Source organism: Heterocephalus glaber, unplaced genomic scaffold (assembly GCF_053883595.1).
Source record: "Heterocephalus glaber isolate CG9 unplaced genomic scaffold, H.glaber_assembly_v1.0 deba00001760, whole genome shotgun sequence".
Classification (NCBI taxonomy): domain Eukaryota; kingdom Metazoa; phylum Chordata; class Mammalia; order Rodentia; family Bathyergidae; genus Heterocephalus; species Heterocephalus glaber.
In genome coordinates, this window is record NW_028258457.1 from 3,972,722 (window position 1) to 3,993,054 (window position 20,333).

At 57.4% G+C, this 20,333-nt stretch overlaps 2 protein-coding genes across 14 annotated transcripts in view; both read right to left on the reverse strand.

Moving 5' to 3' along the window:
* Window positions 1-1,422: 1,422 nt before the first annotated feature.
* Window positions 1,423-5,396, reverse strand: Uqcr11 (ubiquinol-cytochrome c reductase, complex III subunit XI). The gene is made up of 3 exons (XM_004865937.3): window positions 5,223-5,396; window positions 2,388-2,534; window positions 1,423-1,584 (listed from the first exon to the last, which is right to left on the reverse strand). Exons 1-2 carry the CDS (start codon window positions 5,270-5,272, stop codon window positions 2,414-2,416), a joined length of 171 nt encoding a protein of 56 aa, XP_004865994.1. The 5' UTR covers window positions 5,273-5,396; the 3' UTR covers window positions 1,423-1,584; window positions 2,388-2,413.
* Window positions 5,397-8,807: 3,411 nt separating this feature from the next.
* Window positions 8,808-20,333, reverse strand: part of Tcf3 (transcription factor 3) — a 29,593-nt gene continuing 18,067 nt past the window's right edge. Inside the window, exons 6-19 of one of the 13 annotated variants that reach the window (XM_087201642.1) lie at window positions 19,716-19,783; window positions 19,001-19,142; window positions 17,971-18,020; window positions 16,840-16,939; window positions 16,611-16,771; window positions 16,396-16,528; window positions 16,049-16,107; window positions 15,884-15,962; window positions 15,538-15,611; window positions 14,934-15,089; window positions 14,720-14,843; window positions 12,350-12,560; window positions 9,837-10,060; window positions 8,808-9,654 (exon numbers count right to left, since the gene is read on the reverse strand). In XM_087201642.1, the coding sequence (XP_087057768.1) occupies window positions 9,512-9,654; window positions 9,837-10,060; window positions 12,350-12,560; window positions 14,720-14,843; window positions 14,934-15,089; window positions 15,538-15,611; window positions 15,884-15,962; window positions 16,049-16,107; window positions 16,396-16,528; window positions 16,611-16,771; window positions 16,840-16,939; window positions 17,971-18,020; window positions 19,001-19,142; window positions 19,716-19,783 (1,724 nt within the window). In that variant the 3' untranslated portion in view covers window positions 8,808-9,511. Of the gene's footprint in view, window positions 9,655-9,836; window positions 10,105-12,017; window positions 12,254-12,349; window positions 12,561-14,719; window positions 14,844-14,933; window positions 15,090-15,537; window positions 15,612-15,883; window positions 15,963-16,048; window positions 16,108-16,395; window positions 16,529-16,610; window positions 16,772-16,839; window positions 16,940-17,970; window positions 18,021-19,000; window positions 19,143-19,715; window positions 19,784-20,333 lie in introns of those variants that run through there. The other 12 variants (XM_087201640.1, XM_087201639.1, XM_013065946.3 and 9 more) reach the window with 12 other exon arrangements.

Consider the following 20,333-nt stretch of genomic DNA (forward strand, 5'->3'; position numbering starts at 1 on the left):
CCCGGCCCTCACTTGTTATTTTTTTCTTCTACGATAAACATCCTGATGGTTTTGAGGTGTTGGATCATGGAAGTTTGACCCCGAAAACCACCTTCCAAGTTGGGTGTGGTGGTGCACGCCTATAACCCCAGCACTCTGGAAGGCTGAGGCAGGAAGATTGCTGTGAGGTTGAGGCCAGCCTGGGCTGCTGAGTGTGGTGATACTCATATGTCCAGCACCTGGGGAGGCTAAGGCCAGAGGATCACACGTTCAAACCTAGCCTGAGCAATTTAGAAGCTAAGTAAGACCCTGTCTTAAAAAAAATTTTTTTTTTTTTTTTGGTACCAGGGATCGAATTCATGACCTTGCACTTGGCAAGGCAGGCGGCAGAACCACTCAGCTAAATCCCCAGTCCCGGTCTTAAACATTTTTTTTAAAAGGTTGGGGATATAGATTAGTGCAAAGGCCCTGGGTTCAATCCTCAGTACCACCAAAAAGCAACCAAAAAACCCCAACAGGACTGGGGTATACGGTCCTCAGTGGAGAGCTCCTGGCTAGCCCTGGGTTCCATCACCAACACTGAAAAGTATCTGAGGTTGGGTGTGGTTTAGTGGTGGGCAGCTGCCTAGCATTTGAGGGACCCTGTGTTTCACCCCCAGCACTGTGAAAGGAAAAAAAAAGACCCCAGCCCTCCTCCCTTTGAGTGTGGGCTGGACTCAGATGGGAAGGAAATGACATCATGAGCCTTCTTAAGCTTGGGTCCTGAAAGCCCGGAGGCTTCCTCCCTCTCTGTGAGGAAGTCGGTGCCACTGTGAGCAGGCTCAGCCCTCTGCCATAGCCACAGAAGACACAGACTCCTGCAGCCCATGCAGAGCAGCGCTGGTTCCCTCAGGAGAGACCTGGAGCCCCAGCTACCCAGCTACTTCCCTCCAAATCCCTGACCCACAGAAACTGGGAAGTGGTGAATGTCTGCTCTCCTACACCACTGCAGATATGGGCAAAACTGTTGCACAGCAATAGATGAATCTACTGTGCAGCTATCATCCGTTCATGTTGTGAGCATGTGGTACTGGGGATGCAACCCAGGCCCTTCGCACTGAGCTATGTTCTCAGCTGTCTTTTACAGAGTCTCGCTAAGTTGCCCAGGGTGGGCTAGAACTTTCGATCCCCCGTCTCGGCCTGGCTGATCCGTTAATATTTTTTTTTGGTACCAGAGATCGAACTCAGGACCTTGCGCTTGCGAAGCAGGCATCGGAACCACTGAGCTAAATCCCCAGCCCATGATCCATTAATATTTTAAACACTTAAGCAACTTGTGCCAGCAACTGGAAAACCCTCTTAGTTTACAAACTTGTGGAGCTGAAGGGAGCCCTCGGTCACCTGAGACTTGGTGGCACTGGTCAAGAGCATCAGGTCACTGTCACGATCAAGGTCCAGTCAGGGGAGGTTTGAGAGTAAAGGTTTAATGCTCTGTGCATTAAAATATCAAAACTGTTCAGCAGCACAGAAAGTCCCAGGCTGTGCTGTGGGTGTCCTTGGTGTCCGTCCTCGGGGCTCTCTGCACACAGGGGCACTGCGGTGGGAGCATCTGGGACCACCAGACACCTGGGGAAGGGACAAGGCAGGGTGAGCAGAGGGTCTCCCACAAGTGGCCAGGGACTCCAGCCACACAGAAGGGCAGTGGATCTGGGATCCAGGGATGGAGAGGTGGATGGCCCTAGAGCCAGACTGTGGCCCAGCCTCAATGAGGGCTATGGGGCTGAGGTCCCTGTCTGTGAATGGGGATGAGTGGTGCCCATATGGGACTGCCACATGTGCAATGAGCTAATGACAAGGCAGAGCAGATAGCACAGCCACATGCAGTAGGCAAACACACAGCTGACCCCGGAGTTTCACCTAATGCCCAACAGCTGTGGGTCAGGCTTGACTTACCCCACTGTAAAATGGGCATCCTAGTCCTGCCCAAGACAGGGCTGCAAGCACTGCTCAGCCTCTAGGCCTGGGGGGCTGCCCAGGTCACACCCCATCCTTCCAGCCACCTCTTGGCCACACAGCAGAAGGTGTCCGAGTACCACCTAGTCTTTCCTAGGATGGAATCCAGTGTCTTGCACATGCTACAAAAGCGCTCACCACTGAGCTACAACTCCAGCCCTTTTTATTTTTTCTAAATAAAGCAGGATGTGAATTGAGCTCCAACTTGGGATCCTCCTGCCTCGGCCTCCTGAGTAGCTAGGATGACAAGCATGCACCACTGTGCTGGGCTCTGAGCTTGGCCTCTGTGCAGAACCTTCTGGGTGGGCCATCCCAGTATCCTGCAGACCCCCGCTCCTCTTCCTCCAGCCACCACCACTGGGCTCAACAATGCCACCAGGCCAGGCCCAGGGGCTTCAAGCTAGGTTGAGACTCACCAGAGGGTTCCACAAGGGGCAGCTGACTAATCATCCTTCTTAAACTTGCCATTGATGTAAGGTACCCAGTCCAAGATCAGCCGCCAGTCGGTGGCCCACACCAGTCCCACGGTGCCCACAGCACCCCACATGGTGGCCGTCGGGGTCCTGCAAGGAGAGTGACAATTGGGCCCTGCTCAGGACACATCCTCCAGGACCCCTTGCTGTCCAAACACCTGGGAGCCCTCTGACCCCCAAGCTACAGTCTGTCAGGCTCCAACATGGGTCTGGCCCCTGCCCAATGCCAAGGGAGGTACAGGACAGAAATAGGGCAGGTAACACTGGATCCTAGTGCAGCTGGTGACCCACCCAGGCTGCCTGGCCTCAGGGGTCTTCAGTCAGATCCAGGTCACCTGGCCCCGTCACTCTGATCTGTTTAAGAACTGGGGATGGGGGCTGGGGATTTAGCTCAGTGGTTCTGCTGCATGCCTTGCAAGCACGAGACCCTGAGTTCAATCCCCGGTACCAAAAACAAAACAAAACTGGGGGTAGAACTCACCGAATGACAACCCCTGCCTTTTTAATTTCTAAAAAATAATACTGGGGATTGAAGCCAGGGCCTACACACTAGCTACATCCCCAGCTCTTTCTTTTCTTTTTTTGGTACCAGGGATCAAACTCAGGACCTTGCGCTTGCAAGGCAGGCAGCAACACCACTGAGCTAAATCCCTGGCCCTAGCCCTTTCTTGAGACAGAGTCCTGCTAAATTGCCCAGGCTGGCCTTGAACTTGCAATCCTTCTGCCTCAGCAGAAGGGATTACAGCAGCTGGGATTACACATGTGCACCACTGTGCCAGCATACATTGCTGTTTGAAGCTACTATGCTCTGGAGTGGCTTCTTACGCAGCTGTGGGTAACTGTAACAATCTCATTGCTTGGGCTGGGGATTTTAGCTCAGTGGTTTCGCTGCCTGCTTCACAAGCAGAAGGACCCGAGTTCGATCCCTGGTACCAAAAAAAAAAAAAAAATCTCATTGCTGCCCAGAGGAGGCTGGCATTTAAACCTCTGCCCCCACCTCATGGGGTCACAGTGAACCAAAACACTGCATGTCGGAGGTACTTCTCCTTGAGGTGACAAGGGGACACATCACCCTTGCCCCAGCCACCTCACTGCAGACAAGCCCCATCCACAGGCCAGACCCCTGCTCACCGCTAATGGCCCACACAGGAGTTTCCGATTGCTGCTGCCACTGCACTTCGGATGGGGCAGAGGTTACCAACACAGTGGAGTCTTTAGCCCGTCATGCAACAGTTATCATCAGAGGAAGCTTCCTTTGTGGGTAAATTGCTGGGCTGATGAGCCTCTATTTCCCTCACTGTCCTGCTCACTTCCACAGGGACTGGGGACATGCAGTGTGAACCTGACTCCACTAGGTATTGAGAAAAGACACAAGTAATGGCCATACTGACCACCCCACAAAACCCTGCCTCTCTGTTCTCAGACCAGGACACTGGGAGTCAGCCAGGTTGAGTCTCAACATGACCAGTAGGTGAGCAGAGACCCTGAAAGTCCCTGGGCTCAGACACAAGCTCACAGCAACTCCTGTGGAGGCCAGCTTCCTGGCCTCTGAAAGTCAGAGCTGCTGTGACAGGGCTGCAGGGCACCTGTGTCCTGCTCTCCCCTCCCCCACTTGCTAACACCAGGGAATTCCTAACCCAAATGCTACCAACCAGCCTCACTGTCCAGACATGACTGCTCTTCTAGAAATAAGCCCTGGTTTCTTAGCATCCTGTGTGGACAGTATGTGTTCCCTGAGGTCACTCCCATCCTGCCTCCCACGAGGGGCCACATCAATCTGATCCCGTTTCCCATGTGGAAACTAGTTTCATGTACCTTGTTAAAAATAATTTGACAGGGCCGGAGATTTAGCTCAGTGGTTTTGCCGCCTGCTGCGTAAGCACAAGAACCCGAGATCGATCCCTGGTACCAAAAAAAAAAAAAACCCAATAAACTTCCTATATATCTTTTGTTGTTTTCTTTTTTTGGTACCGGGGATCAAACTTGTGACCTTGTGCTTGTGAGGCAGACGGCAGAACCACTGAGCTAAATCCCTGGCCCGACTTCCTATATATCTTTAAAAAAAAATAATTTGACACTTCTCCCCCACCAAAAAATAATAATTTGACACTCAGCGTGGTGGCACATGCCTGTGATCCCAGCCCTCGGGAGGCTGAAGCGGGAGGATTGCCACGAGTTCAAGGCCAGCCTGGATTACACAGTGCATTCAAGACCAGCTTGAATTACAGAGCGAGACCTTGCCTCAAAAAACAAACAGGGCCGGAGATTTAGCCCAGTGGTTCTGCCGCCTGTCTCGCAAGCGCAAGGCCTGTGTTCGATTCCCCGTACCAAACAAAATCAACCAGGTATGGTGCCGCACACTTGTAATCCCAACACTCTGAGAGGCTGAGGCAGGAGAACTGCAAGTTCTAACCCAGCCTGGGCAACTCAGCGAGACCTTGTCTCAAAATAAAACATTAAAAGGGTTCAGGGTGGTGTCGGGCTCGGAGTTTCGGGAACCTGGGGAGCGCTGGCGCCTTCCGGAATTTCCATCGAGGTTAGCACTGCCAGGTTCTCCAGGTAAAGGTGGGGAAACTGAGGCTCGAGGGGCTCAGAGCCGGGGGAAGGGTGCCGGGTCTAGCCTCGAATTCGCCACCTTCGGCTGGCGCTGGGACAGACAGGTTCGTCTGTACTAGCGTCAGTTTCCCACTCTGTCATCCGGCACAGCAGGGGACCCCGAACCGGCGCCCGAAGCAGCCAGGGGATGGCTGGGGCTGAGGCTGCGGGCAGCATCCTCACCAGTTCTTGGCCAGCTCCCGGTAGCGCGGGCCCAGGAACCTGGTCAACATCGCAGCTCCGTCCGCTAACGGGGTCACCCTGTCGGGCGGACCGGCCGCACTGCGCAAGCGTAGGCACAGCACGCTTGCGCCCAAAGGGCCCTGCGCAGCTCCGCCGTACGGCTGCGCGCGCAGGCCCGGAAAACATTTATAGTCACTTCCGGGGATGGTCTGAACACGTTAGTAGACGCTCTGTTGGTGGGCGGGTCATCCGGACACGTGTCGCGAAGGGTTGTGTCTCCTCTACGGGCCAGAGTGGCCCTTTCCTGCGCTGTGGCCTGCGGCTGACTCCAGATGTCCCAGAACAATTGAGCGGTGACTTTGTACTGCAACTTAGTGCCAGCGTTTTTTACGGTGAAGAGAACTGAGGGCAAATGGAGAAGGGACTTGTCCAGAATCACACAGAAGGGGAGGGCTGAGATTTGAATTGAGCCCACTTGGGGGGGGGGGTGTCAGGGTTTGTCACGGACTCGCCGCGGGACTCTGGCCAAATGGCAGTGTCCCAGCCCGCTCATTCTGAGCCCTTGGAGGCCCGTTCGGAAATTGCACATTTTGTTAGGAGAGCGCTGGCAATTCCTCCTGCCGGCAGCAGAGGGAGACCGAGGTCTCGCGAGAGTCTCTCGTCTGACAGGTCCCTAGACATCGCAGCTTCCTGCTGCTGTGCTAGCCTGTCCTTCCTGCAGTCCAGGTTTCTTCCGACCTCCTGAACTTGTTACATAGCTCAGTAAACCGTCAGCTTCCAGCCCCAACTCACACGCACGGCGGGTGTAGGCTGAAAGAACAGGGACGAGCTCCTAGATGGCCAGCAGCCAGCGTACCAAGGCGGCTTTTCCTCGTTTCCATCCAGTGCTTCCTCCGACAGAAAGCCTCCTGGGAGGGCCGGGGGTTTACCTCAGTGGTTCCGCCGCCTAACTCGCCAAAGCAAGGACCCGAGTTCGATCCCCAGTACCAAAAAAAAAAAAAAAAAAAAGCCCCCTGGGGTTGCTTAAGCCCCAGACACCTGGACAGTATGGATAGAAAGGTCACAGCCTGGCTGGGTGCGGTGGCGGGTGCCTGTCATCCCAGCACTCTGTGGGAGGCTGAGGCAGGAGGATCACAAGTTAGAACCCGCCTGGGTGATTTAACAAGACCTTGCCTCAAAATTTAAAATATTTTGGGCCGGGGATTTAGCTCAGTGGTGCCGCCTCCTGCCTCGCAAGCGCAAGGTCCTGAGTTCCATCCCCGGTACCAAAAAAAAAAAAAAAAAAAAAAAAGGCTGGGGATGTAGCTCAGTGCAAAGGGCCTGAATTCAACTCCCAATATGGGGATAGGGATAAAGGATGGGGGTTGGGGGTTCCTTATCTAGAGAACTGGGCCAGCGTCACAACAGGCCTTGGTGGTAAGGGACAGTCCATTGAGTTTGCCTGTCCAGCCCTGACCAGCTGGTCCTGCGGTGCTCCACCTGCCTGTTTCCTGGCCAACGCCCAGGGTAGAGGTAGCGAGTGTGGGTACCAGGTTGCTTGTTGCTACCAGGCTGGATGTTATCCCTAGATCTTTCCGGGTGTCCTGAGGTTTGGGGGGCTTGGAATCAGGGAGCACCTTAATAAGATTGTGTCTAGTGGTAGAAACTTAAAAAGTGGGATGTAGAAGCTGTCACAAAGACTATGAAGAAGGGAGAGAAAAAGTCACCTGGATGGAGAACAGAGATGGGGACAGGGCCTGAGGGCTGCAGGTCCCAGGTTCTGCAGTTCCTGAAGCTTCCTGGCCTAGTTGCTTCCACTTTTGTGAAATGCTGGCACCTGAACCAAGGGTGGCATGATAAAACGGAGTTCATCCCAGGGGCACTTCTGCCTCCAGAGAACCCTGGGTGCTACCTGGGGACATTTGTGGTGGTCACAACTGGGGGGTGTTTCTTGTTCCTGCTATGGAGTAGGTGGAGGCCAGAGACACTGCTCAGCACCTTGCAGTGCCCAGGACACTGTACCCCAGGGAACAAGCCAGCCTCCATGTCCCAATGAAAGCACTATCCCTCCTGTCACCCTATCTCATTTTTTGTGTTTGCAACCTGAACATGTCTCATTTACTACGTCACTGAGGGAACAAAAACACTTTCCCACCATCTATATTTATTGCATTCATTTACTTTACAGTACTAGAAGTTGAATCCAGGGCATTCACACTAAGCTACATCCTCAGCTTTTCTTCCTTTTTCCTTCCTTTCTTTCAAGGCAGGGTCTCACTAAAGTCGTTAAATTTCCTAGGCTGGGCTCAAACTTTCAATGCCCTAGCCTCAGCCTCTACAAAGTGCTGGGATGATAAGTGTGTGCCACCATGCTCAGCTTCCAGCATCATTTCAGACATGACTGTGAGTTGAGGGACAGGGCGCAGTGGCCCAGTCTGCTCCTGGCCTCACTGCCTCCCTTTTGGCAGGCAGCAGGGTACTTTGGTCTTGAGTGGCCAGGAGCTCATCCCTACACTCCTGAGAGGGGAGGACCAAGTCCAGCTGTGATTTCTGCACACAGGAGGCCCCAGGTCCTGGCAAACAAATAGAGACGGATCCAACAGCACCTGCGGCAACTCACCTCACCAGGAGCCTGTGGTTGGCAGGGGTCAGGTTCTGGAGGAGTCTTGAGTGGACCTCTTAGGAGTGTGGTGTTGACGCCTTTGGCGACAGGGAGCCATGGGAGGCTTCAGACGAAGCGCAGTGGCATGCCTTGACTGGGGCAGCAGAGGGGAGTAAGGGTGGGAGTAGGGGAACTGAGAAGCCAGCAACAGTGCAGGGAAGACTTGTGAGCTCTGCAACCGCGGGCCCCGAGGACCCAACGCCTTGGCATCTCCACTACACTCAGTACCTCAGCCCCATGCAGTATCCTGGGAGCTGGCCCTGCTTCTCGATCACCTTCTCCAGGACAGGATCCTGTTTCCAACACTGAGCTTCGGACACGGGGTCCCAGATCATAGAACAGCCACACATTCACTCATGGGGATCCTCCTGTTCCAGCCCCCGGAGCAGCCCAATTTCATTCTGCTCCTGAGTGTCAGTGTAGCGGGATGTGCAGCCTGGGGGTCCTCCTGGGGACAGGAACCCTGCTGTGCCTCCTCTCCCAATGGCCCCATAAGGAGGCTGACAAGTCCCAGCCAACTCCGCACCAGCATGGTGCTCAAGTGAGGGAGGGACAGGAGAGGGTGAGGTAGCAGTGTGTTCTACTGGTCCCCAAGCCACAGCTCCTCCTCCAATGTTCCCAGTCTGAGCTAGGGCGGGGCACGTGGTGGGCTCACAAGAGATGGGCTCAGGGTCCTGGGAGACCAAGTGGGGCAGCTGCTTTGGGGGATCCTTGGAGCTTTCATTTCTTTCCTCCCCAGCTGGGGTTCAGAAGCCTTTGGGGGCACCCTGTCCCTGAGATAGGGAGGGAGCGGCTAGGGAAGCGACCCACTGGGAAAAGTCCTGCCTGCATACAGGAAAGACAGTCTTGCCATCTGGGAATGCAGAAGGGACGCGGCCACAGGGCTGTTTGAGTACTTCCAGGGTAACAGGCGTGGGGTGGGGGCACCTGAGGTCGACATTGGGTCTTTTTAATACTTTTAATAATCTGGTTGATCATGAAATGCACCGCTCACTTCTAGAAACAGCAAGAGACACGAGACTTTCATACAAAAAAGTTTGTTGCTTATAAAACATATGCAAAAGAAAGCTTAAAAAAAAAAAAAAGACCAAAGGCAACATCCTTGCTAATTCTTCTCCTACATTAGAAAAAACCCCTCATAACTAATGTTCTTTTTACTCTCCTTAAAAAAAATACGCTTAGGCACGATTTGCTGATGGCTTTCGAAAAAGCCAGCTTTGCAGGGTCACCCTCCTCTGGAGTGATGTGAGTCCTCCACGATTTTATATACTTAAGGCATTTTTTCTTTTCTGACAAAGTGTATATTTTGTTGGTTTCTGGTCTTGTTTACACCACCCCCCCCCCAAAAAAAAAGAAAAAGGAAAAAAACTGCTCCTTCCAGCCCAGTCCCTGGGGCCAAGATGCAGCGCCAGGATCTGTGGGGCAAGTGGCCAGCCAGCGTTGGATGAGGTGGCCACAATAGTGGGCCAGGTTGCCTGGACCCTTTTGTCCCCTTCAGGCCGTCCTGGGAGAATCGGGGGCTGGTGTGAGCTCCAGTCAGCCCTCGGTGTGGAACCTCAGGGCAGGCCCGCGGATGGACTCCAGGATCCTTCCAGCGAAATTTGCGCCAGGTGCCCCGAAGTGAGACTGGTCCCTCGTCGTATCCCTGTCACATGTGCCCAGTGGGATTGTGGGCATCGTTGAGGCCCGGGTGGGCAGCCGGAAGCACCATCTGGGGATCCCCGACCACGCCTGACACCTTTTCCTCTTCTCGTCGCTTCAGGCAGGCAGCTTTGGGGTTCAGGTTGCGCTCTGAGGGGGAGGGGAGAGTGGGGTAGGCGTGGGTTCCCAGAAGAGACTGACAAAGACGGGAGGGGAGGGGGTGCTGCACGTGGCGGAGCCGCCTTCATCGATGGGCTCTGTGGCTTCCAGGGTGATGGAGCACCTGGGACCACAGGGTGGGTGCGTCCATCCGCGCTGGCCGGGGACCCTACCTCGCACCTGCTGCTCCAGGCCCAGGATGACCTGCACAGCCTGCTGCAGGATGAGCAGCTTGGTCTGCGCCTTGTCGGACTTGAGGTGCAGCTGACACATGCGCCCCAGCTCCCGGAAGGCCTCGTTAATGTCGCGCACGCGCACCCGCTCCCGCGCGTTATTGGCCATGCGCCTCTCCCGGTCCCTCAGGTCCTTCTCCTCCAGGGACAGCACCTCTTCCGTACTGCTGGGTCACAGCACCGGGGCCTCCATTAGTCACAGGTAGGGCTGGGCACGGAGGAGGACCCGTGGATGTGTCGGTGGAGGTGGCCACAGGTGTGGGTGGCAGACTGGGTAACGGCTAGCGTTGGGGTACAACGGTAGGAGGGGCGGTGGGCGTGAGTGACAATGGTTTGGGGTGCGTGACTCCACGTGGGGCACTGTGACCTGTGCTTAAGAACTGTGCTCACACCCTGGAAATGTGCCCTTGGGTGTCCAGGGAACATGTCCCTGTGGGGGTGTGGTGGCTGTGGGTGGCACTTTGGTGAAGGGAGGGTGTGACCTCATCTGGGGACCTGGACCTGCCCCTATGAGACGACCTTCCCTCTCCAGAGCACTTTTAATGACAGAGCGAGCCAGGTGACAGCGCAAGGTGACCTGCCCTCCTGGAAGTAGCGGGTCCCCAAAAGAGAGGCCTGGGATGTTGAGCCAGGGGGCACAGGGGTGAGCCAGCTCACAGCAGAGACCTGTGTCCCTTGAGTGGTCCCCAGAAACGCATCTGTTCCTCAGGGCCCTGGGCAGGCGTGCGGCTTTCACCTCCAAAAACATCACTATCAAGGCCACAAGTACGACCTCTGCAGCAGCTTGGGGTCACTGGGCACGTGGTGCCAGACCCGCCTACTGGGCACACACAACAGGGGACCAGACGTCCCCTGCCTGCAGGGGTACAGGCCCTACCCCGGGCCCTTCTAGCTGTGTGGCTCTAGAGGGACAAATGACCTCATTACCCTGCCTTTGTGCCCCACCCCCCGGGCAGAGCTGGTGCCCATCACCCATGGAATCCATGGATGTGGCCTGGCCCAGTGTGGGTGACCATGGCACCGAGATGCACCAAGTTGTTCTGCTTGCCCAGCCTGCCCTCAGGCACTGCTGGAGCCCAGGACAAGCGCGCAGACCAAACTGAGACCCCGAGGCCGGCTGTGCGGGTGCTGTCCTTCCCGCCAGGCAAGGGGACCTGGGGGGGCCCCGAGGAGCCGGCAGCAAGTGCGAGGTGGGGGGCCGCCTTGCGAGGAGGAGGCGGTGGCGGCGCGGGAGGAGACAGAGAGCAGAGAGGAGGCGCAGGGGCGCGGCAAGACACATACGCCGCTTGGGCAACGCGGTCACCTCTGAGCCGGGGTGGCAGTGGCTGTGGGAGAGAAAGGTTAAGGGGTGCGCAGGAGCAGGTTAAGGAAGCGGCGGGCAGCAGATAGGAGGAGCTAGTCACAGGGCGGGGCCCTCACCGTCCATGTCCATGCCCACCTGGCCCTGCGACATGGGGGAGGGGGACAGACCCTGGGGAGCATGCACGAGATGGGTTCCATCCCGTCACCGAGAAACAAAAATCCACTTGCAAATGGGGAAACTGAGTCAGAAGGCAGGCCAGGCTTGAAAGGCCTTGTGCTACATGCAGCCCAGGCGGTTTAGACAGCAGTTTGCCCATCTGGGCTCTTGGGAACACTGATGCCCGAGAAGCATGGCCAGCAAGCAGGAACCCGGGTCCTGGGACGCAGTTGTGAGCTAAATAACCCAGGCCCGAGGGGCCCACGGTTCTGTTTTCCCCACCCCAGAGGGTCACTGAGGCCAGGCAAGGCGGGAGGGCTGTCAGTCAGTAGGGTAGGGGATGGTCTGTCCTGGGGTGGGAAGGTGGCTGGGGTGGAGGCGGGGAACAGTGTCACTACAAGGGAGAGGTCAGCGCGTGCGTGCTTGTGCGCAGGCGTGGAGACAGCGAAAGGTGGTCAGGGTGAGGGATAGACCAATGGAAGGGGTCACGGAGCGCAGGGATGAAGGTGGGCGTGGCCAGCGTGGTGCAGCTACCATCAGAGGGGGAGGGGTGGCGAGGAGGTGTGGCCAGTCAGTGGGCAGGGCCAGTCACCAGGGTGCTTCTGAAGCAGGGAAGGCGAGCAGAGCAGGGGGTGCGGACGCCGCCAGCGGCGCCCACTGACCTCGCACTTGCTGCTCGAGACTCAGGATGACTGACACGGCCTGGTGCAGGATGAGCAGCTTGGTCTGGGGCTTCTCGCTGTTGAGGTGCAGCTGGCACATGCGCCCCAGCTCCTTAAAGGCCTCATTGATGTCCCGCACCCGCAGCCGCTCGCGGGCGTTATTGGCCACCCGGCGCTCCTTCTCCCGCTCGGCCTTCTGCTCTGGGGGGAGAAGGTCGTCCTCGTCCTCGTCTGGGCTATGAGGGAGGGGGGCCAGGGGCCAGAGGGAGACAGTGAGGCGGGGTGGCGGCTGGGGGCGGGGGCGGGGGCCGCGGGGCGCAGGGGGCTGGCACCTGGTCCGTGCGCGCGGGGCCTTCAGCTCCTTCCTCTCCTCTTCTGCCGGGTCGGCCGCAGACGTGTTCTCCTCGTCCTCCTTTTCCTCCCTCTTGATCTCGCCTGCGCCCACCGCGGCGCCAGCCCGACCCAGCCCTGCAACAGGCCTGAAGTCAGGGGCTGTGGCCTGTGACTCTCCTGTGGCTACAAGCTCGCCTAGGACATCCAGGCCTTTGCAGAAAGAAAAAATTAAAACCCAAAACCAATCGAGAACTGGATCCCTACCTCGCCACACACAGGTATCAGTTCCAGAGTAAGAACTTGGCAACCTTATTATTTTGGTGGTGCTGCGAACTGTAAACCCGCACCTTGCACTGAGCCACATCCCCAGTATTTTTTTTTTGAGACAGGGTCTCATTATGTAATTCAAGCTGCCCTTGAACTATGAAGCCCAGGCTGGGGTAGAACTCATGTCGAAACTCCTGCCTCAGCCTCCTGAGGGCTGGGACTACAGGCATGTGCCACCACGCGCAACTCCCAGCTCTTTTATTTGATATTTTGAGACAGTCTCAGTAAGTTGCCTAGACTGGGCTCGAACTTGTAATCTTCCTGCCTCGGCCTCTCAGAATGTTCAGATGTCAGGTATGTGCTATCATGTAGCTCGGTGCTCCCTGGGCTCAATTCGCAGTACGACCAAAAAACAAAAAAACCCACAGAAGCAAAGAGATTCACCACTCCTGTAAATGATAACAAAGTACTGGTCTCCAAAATGTGCAAAGAACCCCTCCATATCAGTGAGAGAAAAGCAGAGGAGTCACAAAAAATCAGCCACAGCCCCCAAGAAAGCTGCGCAGAATATACAGAAATCCTCATCACATCCGGAATCTAAAGAAACACCAATCAGGACCACAATAAACTGTTCCAAACCCAAAAAGCTGGCAATCAGAAGCCTCACAATTTCCTAATACTGATGATGGAGTTCCCTCAGCTCTGCCACTTTGTAGCACCACCCTGGAAGACGGGCGTGTGTGCCCAGCGACCTCACACCTCTATGGTGAGAGCACCTCCTACAGGCTGCCTGGGGACTGGCAGGCACTCACGGCAGAGGGAAGCCGGCCTCAGCCAGGAGAACCAGTCACAAGTGGTGTAGCCCAGATGAGAACTAGAAAGTTTGCAGCCCGAGGGCTCTCAGCCACACTAGATTTGGCTCTCGGATGCCCTCTGCAAAATGCCAGCCATGGAACCAGCTGGCGTTCCAGGTACTGCAACAGACAAGCAGGAGGAAAGAAGGGGCCAGATGGCACCTGTGCGTGAAGGACTAAGGCTAAGGGGACTCCTTGGCACTGTGGACACTTGGGGCTGGGTCATTCGTTCTCTGTGGGATATCCTGGGCACTGCAAGGTGCTGGGCAGCACCCCTGATCTCTACTTGCTCCATGCCAGGAGCTTCCATGTTGTGACAGCACATGTCTCTCCAAGCAACTTCTAGAGTGTCCTCCCCACAGCTGCTGGAGGGCACCCAAGAGTCAGCTCCTCTGCCCATAGACCCCCACAGCTCCCATTTCCCTCGGGGCCAAAGCTGGAGTCCTTCCTGCAGCCCGCATGGCCCTGCACGACGCTCCTGTCCCCTCCCCTTGTCCCTCTGCTCCAGCCAAATGGGTCTCTTAACTACTCCCCTAACATCCCAGCATCTATCCTACCCCAGGGCCTTTGCACAGGGCATGCCCGCTGCCTGAGACTCCTCCCCCTGGTACTTGCCCATTGTCACACCTTCCCAGGCTGTGCTGAATGTTCCCTTCTTTCCCAGATACCACTGGAAGCTAAGCAGCCTGAATCCTCCTTCCCCGCATTTCAACAAGGCCTTTACACTGAGCTGCAGCCCCAAATCTTTTTATTTTGACACAGAGCCTATGTCAATGAAATGCCCAGGCTGGCTCAAACTTGGGAATCCTTTTGCCTCAGCCTCCCAGAGTTCAGGGATGACAGGCATGCACCACTACACCCAGCTTCTACTCCTTTTATTCCCTGGAGCCTGGAACAGAGCCAGCATGCAGCACCACACCCACCGTCCCATGTGTAATGAGCCACATCATGGAGTGAGTAAACACACAGGTCAATTGCTGAGAGGCGGACGCCAGAGCTGCCGTCCCACCTGCACCCCAGCCACGGTGAGCCCTGTGTCACTGGCACCCTCAAAGGGGAAACCGCCACAGCCTCTCACCTTGACTCCGCCTGACAGCCAGAGCCAACCTCCCTACCCCACACTGTGAAGGAGCCGGCCCTGTCCTGCCCTGTGGGGTCTGGGGTGCCTTGTGGCCTCGTGCCTGTTCCCCAGCTGCAGCTCCAAACCTGCAGGCCCGTGACAGGTGATGCTAGCAATGTGGGACTCACCACTGTAGGAGTCAGGTGGCCGGGCAAGGTCGGGCAAGGTACCAGGCTGGCTGGGGAGGGCTGCATGGTTGTGCAGGAGGCTGGCACTGGCCCCAAGCCCATCCTCGGAGTGGCCGCCCCCAACCTGTGGGTGGGTGGGCAGGGGGCACGTGAGGAGGCGACAGGGGTCCATCCTCCAGCCACCTTCCTGGGACCCACCCTCCTCAATGCTCACCAGGCCTGTGTGGCGACCTCCCAGCGGCATGGGGCTAGCAAAACTGGAGGCCAGAGCACCATGGCCGGGCAGCAGGCTGTGCATGTCACCCGCAGTCCCCACGGCGTGGCTGCGGAGCACGTGGATCGCCTCGTCCAGGTGGTCCTCCATCTTGTTCTGTGGGTGGGTGGCTGCAGTGAGAACCTGGCCCCAAGGACGTGCACACACAGGGGCCTCCACACACAGCACACGGCCACTTCACCCTTCCCAATATTTTTAGGTGTTTTTGTTTTTTGATACTGGGGATCGAACTCGGGACCTTGCACTTGTGAGGCAGGCAGCAGAACCACTGAGCTAAATCCCTGGCCCCAACATTTTTAGTTTTTTCAAAACAGGATATCCTTAATTTGCCCAGGTTGGCCTCAAACTTGAAACTTGGGATCCTCCTGCCTCAGCCTCCCAAGTAGCTGCAATCACAGACATGTGCCACATTTTCTAGTCATCCTGTCAAGAGGCGCTTGTGTCATGGCAACTCTGCTGGTCACAGGGGACCTGAAGGCACCTTCAGGACACACAGCAGACACAGCTGACCACCTCCAGCCTCTCGGCAGGCAGGGAAGCTCACCAGGGCGTGGAGTCCCCCATCATAGCTGGGTGATAAGGCACCAGGGGCTCCTGCTCGGGACCACTGCGACGTCCCTGGAAGGAGGAGGGGCATGAGCGAAAGGGATGTGGAGCTGGTGTGGGACGCAGGAGCAGGAAGTGAGGACTTTACAATCCACTGGGCATGGACTTGTGATCCTCTGGAGTGCTGGGATGACAGGTGTGCGCCATATGCCTGCCTACACCTAGGGGTACTTTTAACAGCACAGCTCGAGGACATCCAAGCCCATCTCCTCCATGCAGCCTGCCTAGAGGGCCCGGCCCGGGAGGATGGGCACTCACCGCAGGACCCCAGGGTGACCACTCACCGGCCAGGCCGTGTGGGGAGCCTGCAGGGGTCGAGGGGCTGGGTGAGAAGTTACTGCTGGAGTGATCCGGGGAGTAGATCTGTGTGGGGACAGGACAGGGTGGTGATCAGGCAAGCCTGTGCAGTGGGTCACGGCCCACCCTGGCTCCCAGGGCCCCTGGCTCACCGAGGCCAGGGCCTTCCCAAGGGCGTCCCCGGAGCTGCCAGCCGAAGTCCCACGGGAGCCTGTGGGTGGAAAGAGGTGAGGCCTGGCCTCTGTGGCAGCTGGGTTGGATGCCTGGGTAACAGCAGCTCACTCCTGCACACAGCTACCCAGGCCAGTGGCAGGCAGAAGCACCCTGCCCTGAGCCTGGCTGCTGCCGGAAGCTATGACATCTGGCTCCCTGGGTTGAGGCACTGGGGACCACAGTGGGTCCACTGGCAACAGGCAGGGTAGGGCCCAGTGCACACCCCAGTGCCACTCCCTCCATCTGGTGCCTCAGTTGCCCTGGGGTGGTGCTGCGTCCCCTGTACCTAGGAGGCTGTCGGCCCCGGTCACGGGCGGCGTGTGGCTCGAGACGCTGCTGTAGGCAGCTCCAGGACCCGAGGAGAAGGAGGCCACAGCTGGGAGGGCACCGTTGCCCTCGGCTCCATGCAGCTGGTAGCCCTGGGCAGGCAGGAATTGGTCAGGAAGCGAGGATCATCAGGAAGGTGGGGATCCCCCCCACCTGCCCCCTCACCCAGCTTACCATGCGCTCAGGCTGCTGGAGACCGCCAAATGCACCACTGCCTACAGAGCTGCCAGCACCAGGTGCCAAAGGCAGTGGGGACGAGGCGCCGCTCAGCATGGGCCCGAAGCCCGCCTGGCCTGGGGGGCTCCAGAGCTCTGCTGAGGGGTGTAGGCTGCCATCTGTGGAGAGGGGATGGTGAGGCAGGGATGGGGGGACCCAGCCAGCCCAGCCCAGGAGTCCCACACACCTGCCATGTAGAAGGGGGCGGGGTAGGTACTGCCAGGGGTCTTGTCGGAGGGGTAGGCGGCGTCCCTACCATAGTCATCACCTGAGCTGGGAGGGTACACCTGTGGGCGGGCGGGGGCACACTCAGGCAGGAGGGCACAGCCAGCCCTGTTCCCGCCACATCCTCACCATACCACCAAGTGCCAGTCTACTCCAGCCCACTTCCTGCCCCACCCCTTTCCCTGTAAGACATCTTAGCTTTGGATATGTCCCAGGCCCCTTGTCCCAGAGTCAGAGGTGCTTATGGCCTCCTCGTGTCCTTTCCTATTCTATTTCCATGCCCTTCTTCCTGACTCCTTCCCTTCAAAGTTCTAGGCTCTTGCACCTGAAGCCACTGAGACTGGCTTCTGCCCAGAACACCTTTCCCTTCCTTTGCCCAGCCAACTATTGACCCATCAATGGCCTTAGCTCTACCTTGTTGTCCTGTCTTGGATCCTCCATTGTGGGGAACCTCCCCTGGTTTCAAGCCTGGATCATAGATTTGGGGGTCTCAGGGCAAGTCCCTGGAGTAATGTCTGGCTATGCCTGACCCAAGGTGGGTCAAAGGGCATTCCTGCTCAGGGCCAACTTGGAAGGGCTAGCTGCCTGGATCCCAAGCTGGGCTCAACAGATGACAGTGATAGGGTCTACTGAATGCCAGTTGGGCCAGGCTGGTAGAGCTGAGGGGAAGAGGACAGGAATCGTGACAACTTGAGTCCTAAAACAGTCCAGGCCAGTCACAGCCTTTGACCCCCCCAGCCCAGGTATCAACTCTGACCCTGACCCTGGGTGGGCCTGTTCAGCTGCCAACACAGGCACTCAGACCCAGGGCAGTGGGGGACAGCACTGGTATCCCCGGGATGCCCTGCCCACTGAGCCCCACAGCCCCCATTAACACAGTGGCTCCAGGACCAACTATGGAAGAGATGAAGGCTGGGGCTAAGCGAAGGGCGGGCTTCCCTGCTGTCCCCTGGGCCAGGGCCAGGGCCAGGGCCAGGGCCAAGGCCGGGCCTTAGGTGGGCACCCTCGGGACTGCTGTGCCCTCCACAGGGAGGCCGCTGGCCTGGGGGGCACAGATGCACAGGCCCACAGGATCCCCTGGGCCCCCACTCACCGAGGAAGGAAGACCGGGTGGGACCTTCCGGCCCTTCTTAGGCTGCGAGTCTGTGGGAGTGAGAGGAGTTAAGGTTGCTGTGGCTGGCGCAGCCCTGCACAGCCCCCAGGAACCCCACGTCTGCCATGCAGCGGAACTGTTGACCACTTAGGGGATCCCTACATGGGCCCAGAAATGCAAGAAAATCACATGAAGACAAGGCCAGCCACGGTCACCCCAATGACATATGGCCAGCCCTTATAGTTCACGGGGTCTGTGCTTGCAAAGCCACCTGCCCCGTCATACTGGTAACCCTGAACTGGCACTAGAGGTCCCTTCCCTACTGCTCAGGGACAGGCTCAGAGTGGCAAGTGAGTCCCTGATGCCACGATTCCCGCTGAGGACACAAGGCTGGGTGTAGCCGTTTTGTTCTGCTCACACTACAGACTGTGCACCCATCCAGGGCCTCTTGCACTCGCTCTTGGGAACTCACTGTTCAAACTGCCCCAGGGCTGGGGTTTAGGTCAGTGGTTCCGCTGCCTGCCCCTCAAGTGTAAGGTCCTGAGTTCAATCCCCGGTACCAAAGAAAAACAAAAACAAAAAAACTGCCCTGGAAGCAGCACCCCCTCAGCAGCACAAAGAGGCTGCCAAGCACCTGACAGAGGCCCCCCTGAGTGTGGGAGAAGTTCTGAGTGTCAGTGCCCTGGAGTCAGGCTCAGCATGACAGTGTCCACAATGGGAATTCAGCAAGGGGCATGGGGACCCAGCACCAGAGCTTGCATCTGCAGCCACCAACAATGCGACAAAGCTCCTGGGAACCTAACCCTGAATCTCTCCCAGGAGCAACGGCTCGGGATCCAAGGGGACCTGGGGCCGGGACCACCAGGAACCACGAGGCTCGGCCATATCTGCTCTTCTCCATCCCTCCACCCTGGCACCAGCAGGACCTGAAGGCATATGTGGGTGTCAAGACTGTCCCGTCTCCTTGGCACCAGGAAGAGGAACGGTGACCCCTCCGCAGTCCCATCCTTCCTGCTACACCCCCACGTACCCAACTCACCCAGGCCGCTGTCCGCGGCTCTCCGCCGGGGGTTGCTGGGGAAGGAGGGGTAATATGCCGAGCTGCCCTTGATGCCCGAGGGTGACAGCGGTCCGGGGCTGCTCAGGGCCAGCTCTCCTGGTAGGAAGCCAGCCTGGGGGAAGGACAGGTCATGGGGGTGCTGGGCTGGCCAGTTTGTCTATAAAACCCGCCAACAGCAAAGCTCAGGCCCACTCAAACATGTCTGGGGTGGGCCGGGGATTTAGCTCAGTGGTTTCACCACCTGCTGCACAAGCACAAAGACCTGAGTTCCATCCCCGGTACCAGAAAAAAAAGACATGTCTGAGGTGACTGTGGCCCAGAGCGTGAGGTGACCCTTCAGCTTGCCTGTGAACTGGCTTCCGCAACACCTGGCCTGTTCTGAGAACCAAGGCACTGCAGAGCCCAAGCCACGCCATTATCTCCATGAGGATGAAGAGAAACAGCCGCGTGGGGAGCGCGCACCTGTCAGCCCAGCACTCTAGGAGGCTGAGGCAGGATGGCAAGTTCCACTCTGGCTTGGGCAACTTAGCAACTTACAGAAAACTTGTCTCATAATAAAAAAATTTTAAAAAGGGCTAGGGATGAAGCTGGGTCCAATCCTCAGGTATGCCAAAACAAAAACAAAAAGAAAAAACAAAGAAAGGAGAAGGGGGGAGCAGAGTTGTGCCAGCCACACTGCACTCACCTGAGTCAAGCCGCCAACACCCGCTTCTCTCCCGAAGGCAGGGTACGTGCCCCGCTCACCACCCTTGCCTGGAGGGAGGGAAGCAGTCACTGGAGCAGACCGGGGAAGCCCGCATACAGCAGGTGCTCAGCAAGTGCACAAGGCGGATGGCACAAAGCCCTGCCTGCTCAGGTGCCTCCCACCCACCTGGAGCCCAGTGGGGATGCCAGGGTCCCTGAGGCCAGCTGGACGAAGAGCCATCTGCAGATCTAGGCGGGGAGGCTGGCGCTGTCTAGCCTCATCTCTCAGCTGTGCCTGACCCTGAATGCACCAGTCACAGGGATGGATCTGGGGCCCCTGAAGGGGCCTTAGGAGCCCATGTTGTGTTGCACATGGTGCCTACCAGGCCCAGCGCCCAGGTCCCCGTCACACAAGCTCACTGCGGGCCCAGGGCCTGGGCAATGGGGCAGCCCAGCTTTCCGACCAATGGTCACTCTGTGACCCAACATGTGGGCCATGTTAAGCCTGCATTCCCTGCATATGCTGATTCAAACCACTGGGTGAGAAGGGGCAGGCAAGGCCTGGCGCTGTGGGTGACACTCTGTGCAGACAGACTCCTGTCATTGCAAGATGCCTGGA